This window comes from Chelonoidis abingdonii, chromosome 14, assembly GCF_003597395.2.
Source record: "Chelonoidis abingdonii isolate Lonesome George chromosome 14, CheloAbing_2.0, whole genome shotgun sequence".
NCBI classification, from domain to species: domain Eukaryota; kingdom Metazoa; phylum Chordata; order Testudines; family Testudinidae; genus Chelonoidis; species Chelonoidis abingdonii.
In genome coordinates, this window is record NC_133782.1 from 36,469,260 (window position 1) to 36,476,248 (window position 6,989).

A 6,989-nucleotide genomic window follows, 5' to 3' on the forward strand; every position below is an offset into this window, starting at 1 on the left:
GAGCGGGTTGGCCAGGGGAGTCAGGACAGTGTAGAAGACAGAGAACGCTTTGTTTGGAGCTCTTGGTGAATTGGTATCTGGTAGCATATCAAGGTCCCATAGGAAATTGTAACCAGGGTGAGGTGAGAGGAGCAGGTGGAAAAGGCTTTTTGTTTCCCGGTGCTGGAGGGGATTCTCAGGATGGTGCTGATGATGCAAATGTAGATGTCAGGGTTAATACAAAGGGAACTATGGAGAAGGCTGAGGAGTATATGAAAGTCACCACCGTCAGCCCCCAGAGATCACTGCAGCTGAGTTTTATTACTGGGGTGAAATCACAAAAGCAACTTTTGATTTCATTTTAGCTGCAGGAAGTCAATGGTGACATCAATATTATCACCATGGTGACAGCCAGAAACTCACTCATCCAAAACCGGCTGCTAAATTTAGGCATAACTTACCATTCATGATGGCTGCTTAAAGTAGCAGTTTACATATGGCTAAATACCAGCCGTAATCCATCATGGATAAGAGATAACATCCCATACACACCAGAGAAGCAATGAAATAGAACAGCCTGATACAGCTGCTAACAGAAATAGTTCTGTCCCCAGTCAGGAGACCAGCCAGCACCCTGGGCAGGATGGTGGAGCTGTAGCAGGTCTCCAAGCAGGACAAGTTCCCCAGAAAGAAGTATATGGGGGTATGAAGATGCTGATCAGCCACAACTAGCACAATGATGAGGATGTTCCCTGCCATGGTCACAACATAGATCACCAGTAACATCAGGAAGAGAAAAATCTGCAGCTCCAGGAGATCCCCAAATCCCAAAGGAGGAATTCCATCACTGTTTGATTTCCCCACTCTGCAAAGTCCATGAACTGTACGTAGAAAAAATTAAACAAAACCTATAAAATTGATGAAATTAGAATTTTAATACAGGGTCAATAATTAAACCCATAAATATTCAGAAACCCCCTTTTCCCTACTGATCACTAACGCATGGGTGAGCTGAGAACCCACTGAACATGCATCTCCTGATGCCACCACAAATGCACTACTGCATTTCATTAGCCACCCATCCTGTTGCAGTCTCCATTTCCTCAAATCCTAATTCTAATGCCTTATGGGATTAGAACTGGCTTCATAGGCCACAGTGGGCTGCTGACAGTTCTACATTGCCACTGGAAGCTTAGGTTGGAGGAATCTCTGAAGCTAGGCAATGCAGGAAGTACCACCCAGTAGGGCCTGAGTGGCAGCCCCTCACAGCTCAATGATTGGCTGATGCTGCCTGAATAACAATGCAGGCTGCCTGTCTTCTCCTGCGCCAGCCCAAGTCTGATGTAGATCCTAGACTCTGGCTTCTGGCCCTAGTTTGTCGGTGATTTTGCTGTCTATAAACTGGTGCCTGGCCCTGACTTCCTGCCATTCTGACTTGGCTCACTCCCAGTGTCAATGCTCGCCACCTGATTATGATTTTGCAGCTGATGCGTGGGCACAGTCTGCTCACAGCCCGGCCCTGACACTAACTCTGCTCTCAGTAGTATCTTGCAGACACCTTCATTCAACCTTTTTCCCATTTGTTCGGATAGAATCCAAACTTGTGTTGAAACAAAGCAAATCTAAACTCAACCTCCCTTCTTCCGCAACGTGGACGGGGAGCAGATTTTCAAAGGTATCTGAAGCCTGTTAGGGACCTAACTCAGTCCATGGGATCATGTACTTAGCACGTGTAAACACTTCCTAAAATCCCACACTGGGTAGCTATCTGCATCTTGAGGTGCCATTCAACTCCTTTGAAAACTGCACTCAGGCCTTCAATTAGTGTATCTTGTCAGAGACCAAGAGCTATGTCAATGTACACCCGCTGGAGGCCTGCCCATGAACATCAATGGAGCGCCTCGGATTCACGGCTCCTGGCCAACTGATTTCCAAAGTTACGCTGCTTTGCACCAGGTGCTCCAGTGATGGGGTTGGCATTGACCCTGTGTATTTAAAAATGAGACAATCCGTGTTTAACCAGCTCCGCCTGGTGGAAGAACTCTGCTTCATTTTCTTCTGTTAAGATATCCTTGATTGTCCCACTTGCTCTGCTCACATTACAAATACAAACCAGTAGGACATGCCAGTTGACAGGCAAAAGCCATTTCTGTCGCCCTTCTTAAAGAGCAAGATACTGATGTTTGAATCATAACCTTTAATTATGTACCTGTGACACTGATGTTCCCCACCAGGGTGCACAGGTAGGTGGCTAATAAGCTGCCAACTGCAGCTGCTGGAGGTTGGAGAACCCCATGATGATGAGCTCAGGCTGGGCAGTTTCATTTGCCATTTTCTTCAGAGCTGAGGGGGATGACGCAAAAGGGAATAAATGTAAGAATTAAGCTGAGGTTTCAAAGCAACCTAGAAAATCTGGATGCCCGTTCCTTATTACAGTTTATGGGAACTGGGCATCTAAATCCCTTAGGTAGCTTTTGAAAAACTCAGATTTCGGTTGTTTGTGAACTAGGGCAGAATATTTTAGGGGATAATTTCAGCTTAAATTGTGCAATATAAACCCAGAAAAGTGTGTCTCTTCATGTGCGTATTTGTGTTTGATTGCATGATTGTTTGTTACTGTATCTGGTTGTGTGTGTTCGTGTCTGTGAGAGTTTTATTGTGTACATATATGATTGAGTGGATATTTTCAGAACACACATAATGTGCAGTGGCAGTCATCTGAAACCATCCACACATAATGTGCCATGGCAGTCAAAAAAATGAACAAAATGTTAAAAATCATTAAGAAGGGAATAGATAATAAGACAAAAATATTATATTGCCTCTATATAAATCGATGGTACGCTCGCATCTTGAATTCTGCATGCAGATGTGGTCGCCCCATCTCAAAAAAGATATATTGGAATTGGAAAAGGTTCAGAAAAGGGCAACAAAAATGATTAGGGGTATGGAACAGCTTCCGTATGAGGAGAGATAAATAAGACTGGGACTTTTCAGGTTGGAAAAGAATCGGCTAAGGGGGGATATGATAGAGGTCTATAAAATCATGACGGGTGTGGAGAAAGTAAATATGGAAGTGTAATTTACTCCTTCTCATAACACAGGACCTGGGGGTCACCAAATGAAATTAATGGGCAGCAGGTTTCAAACAAACAAAAGGAAGTATTTTCCCCACACACACACACACACACAATGCATAGTTAGCCTGTAGAACTCTTTACCAGAGGATGTTGTGAAGGGCAAGACTACAGGAAGGTTCAAAAAAGAACTAGATACATTCATGGAGGGCAGATCCAAAAATGGCTATTAGCCAGGATGGGCAGAGATAGTGTCCCTAGCACAGGGGCCTGGTCTCAACTTCTGTCTTCTTTATCGGTAGATCTAGCATTTGTGGAATAGGTAGATTTACATTTTGAATAATATTTCCATCCATTCTAATCTAATTTCCGTCCCCCACTTCAACATAGAAGTTCCTGCTCGCCACTTCCAGACATCTCCCTCAACTTCATTTCTCTCTCATGTTTCTTGTTGCAGTGTAAATATAACCATTTCTTCACCGCTTATTTCAGTGCTTTCCCTTGGGACTTAGTTGGCAAAGAGCCTATGAATGTCCCCCAAGATGAACTTGCAGAAACTTTTTAGTATGCAAAGTCTGGGCTGAATTTTCCCACTGAAAACCAGACAAAACTCTTTGAAACCATGTACATTTTGTCCCAGCTGAGTTTGCATCCCATCTTTCTTCCATTTAACATGTCAGAAACATTTCCTTCTCCCATGGAGTCACAGTCCGGCGCTCTCCCACAGCTGCATAACAGACCCAGGGAAGATCCCTTTAGAGTGTTAGCCCTCCGCAGGGTCAATCTATCTTGCTGGAATAAGCTCTTTGATGCCATTGCCTTCTGAGACTGCACCTGTGGGCCTCCAGCACGCCTGCCTTTCTCCATGAGCTCCCCACAGTGAGTCCACTCAAACTGGGCCCCAGGGGAAGGCTTGCACACCCCCAGCAGGCAATGGTACCCAACCCTTTTCAGGCTGCAGTGACCCTCCCACAGCGCTGTAAAAGTGAAGCATTCATTGGAAGTCTGGAACACAGCGTAGAAAGTTCTTGGATACCCTCGAGAATAGAAAGTTAGAGCACAGTCCAACAGGGGCTGTCCCAAGTCCAGGTGGGCTCAGACCCCTCTGTCTCCAGTGTAGAAACATTCCTTCTTCCAGATGACCACCCTATATCACCTCCCCAAAGCCTCACCTCTCTCCTCAGCTACAACTAGCTGGCTTCCAAGGTGGGGTGAGCCTTAGGGCCAGCAGCTGCTCAGTTATAAAGTGTCCAGACTGCTAGGCAGGGTCACACATAGGCCTCTGCAACAACAAGCCCCCTTTCCCACCACCTGGTTCAACATGCAGCACACAGGGGAAACTGAGGGCTAGCTGGAAAACAAGATTTCTGTTTCTCAAAAAATGTCAAGATTTTCATATTTACCTTGGTTCTGCATCAGAATGAAAACTGGAGTATTCAAAAAATTTCCTTAAAAAACAAGAGATGCAACTCAGACTAGCCAATAGTTCAGTGGTTCTTACATGGGAGTCCCAAGTTCAAATCCCTGTTCCTATCAGGCCTGGCACCAACTTGAACTGGGGCTGGGAGGGGGGTCTCACATCCTCGCTTGGGCTGGGCTATAACTACCCGGTCTCTGGTTTTGACCAGAAACACTTCCTGGAGCTGAGAAACATTGCCAGCAACAGTTTCCCTGAAATGGATACTTTCTGTGTACAGTTCAGGAAGGATGTTGATAAATTGGAGAGAGCTCAGAACAGTCACAAGAATGATTAAAGGAGCAGAAAACACGTCATGTGAGACACATTCAAAGAGCACAATTTATTTAGCTTAACCAAAAGGAAGTTAAAGGGTGACTTGATTATAGTGTATAAATATCTACATGGAGAAAAAATATTTAATAACGGGTGCTTCAGTCTAGCAGAGAACATGATCCAATGGATGGAAGTTGAAACAAGACAAAGAAATAAGGTGTGTGTGTTTAACCGTGAGCATAATCAGCCATTAGAACAATTTACCAAGGCTCTTGGTGGATTCACCATCACTGAATTTTTAAATCAAGACTGGATATTTGTTTAAAAGATCCGCTATGGGAATTATTTTGCAGAAATTCTCTGGCCTGAGTTATACAAGGGGTCAGACTTGAAGATCAAAGAAGTCCTTTCTGGCCTGGGAAATCTGTGATTTAGATCAGTTGGGGTCCGGCTTCACTGAGTCCAATGAACCTAAACTAATTGATACCAGCTGAGCATCTTTCCATCTCATTCTTGGTCAAGCACTTTTTTGTACACACTGCTTTTTTCAAGGCCTCTTTGACTTCCTTGTTCCTCAGCGTGTAGATAAAGGGGTTCAGGAGGGGAGTGATGACCGTGTTCAGCACAGAAACCACCTTGTTCAGCTCCAGTGAGGAGTCCACCTTTGGCCTCACGTACATGAAGATGACGGTCCCATACAGTATGGAGACCACGGTGAGATGGGAGGCACAGGTGGAAAATGCCCTCTGCCTCCCGCTGTTGGAAGGGATCCTCAATACGGCCGATATGATGAAAACATACGATATCATGGTGAAGGAGAAGGAGCTCAAGAGAACGAAGGCAGCCACTGCAAACACTATCTGCTCTAGAAAGCGGGTGTCGGCACAAGCCAACTTCAGCAATGGGGCCACATCACAGTAGAAGTGGTTAATGAGGTTTGGGCCACAGAAGGGGAGCTGGCAAACCAGGATGGTCTGCAGTAAGACAGTCAAGAAGCCACCCAACCATGATCCCAGGGCTAACCGGAGGCATAGCCCATGGCTCATGATAGCCCCATAATGCAAAGGGTCACAGACAGCCAAGTATCGGTCAAAGGACATGGCAGCCAGCAGGAAAAACTCGGTGGCACCCAGGAAGAAGTGGAAAAAGGCTTGTGTCAAGCAGCATGGGAGACAGATGGACCTCTTCTGGGTCAAAAAATTAGCCAGCATCTTTGGCACCAGCGTGGTGATGTACCAGATCTCAAGGAAGGAGAGGTTCCCCAGGAAGAAATACATGGGGGTGTGGAGACGAGGCTCACGGATCACAATAATAATGATGAGAACATTGCCGATGATGGTGAGTATATACATGAGCAAAATCACTATGAAGAGAGAGATCTGCAGCTCTAGGGACACAGGGAACCCACAGAGGATAAACTCAGCCACTAACGTTTGGTTTCTGACGTGCATCGTTGGGAAATTCTCACTCTGATCCCCTTTGCCTGTAACAAATAATAATAAAATTTTACAGCGTGATCTGCACTTGACCCCTCTCAGTCTCTGGGTTATCTCTTCATTGTATTTTTTAAAAATCTGTGTGTTCTTAACTCAGTTAAGTAACTTGGGTTCAAATAACAGTGGAGACACAGCTTAGCAGCTCAAGGCCAAGGTACAAGCTGATTAAACCTACAGGCTTTAACTCAAGCCGGATTGCTGTACAGGGCCGACGCAAGGAAGTTTTGTGCCCTAGGCAAAACTTCCACCTTGTGCAACACCCCCTCCACCACCAGCTAACCCTGCCTGCCACCACCCCGCAGCAGCAAACCGTGCCCACCCACCCCTCCCACCAAAGAACTGCCCCAGATCTGCTAACCCCACCTGCTGCGGCAGCTAACACAGCCCCTCACGGCCCCCAACCCAGGGAGACCCCCCAGCAGCAGGGAGGCCCCCCATGCAGAAGCTGACCCCACCCCCTCCATGGCAGCTAACACCACTCGGGGCGCTGCCCCAGCTCTCCTCTCCTTCACCTCCTCCACTGAGCACATCGTCCCCGCTCAAATTCTCCTCCAATCGGCGCCACAAGCCTGGGAGGGGAGAAGAATTAGAGCGGGGGCTGTGTGCTCAGCAGAGGAGGCAGAGTGGAGGTGATCTAGAGCAGGGAGCTGTTCCCCTGTGCACACACCCCTGTTACTGAAGGCGGCCCTCCCCGCTCCCTCCTGC

The 6,989-nt window shown here is 46.6% G+C and overlaps 1 protein-coding gene across 1 annotated transcript; it reads right to left on the bottom strand.

The window, feature by feature from the left end:
* Nucleotides 1-5,264: 5,264 nt before the first annotated feature.
* Nucleotides 5,265-6,239, bottom strand: LOC116824980 (olfactory receptor 6X1-like). The gene has a single exon (XM_032780659.1). It carries the CDS (start codon nt 6,237-6,239, stop codon nt 5,265-5,267), a length of 975 nt encoding a protein of 324 aa, XP_032636550.1.
* Between the last annotated feature and the right edge of the window lie 750 nt (nt 6,240-6,989).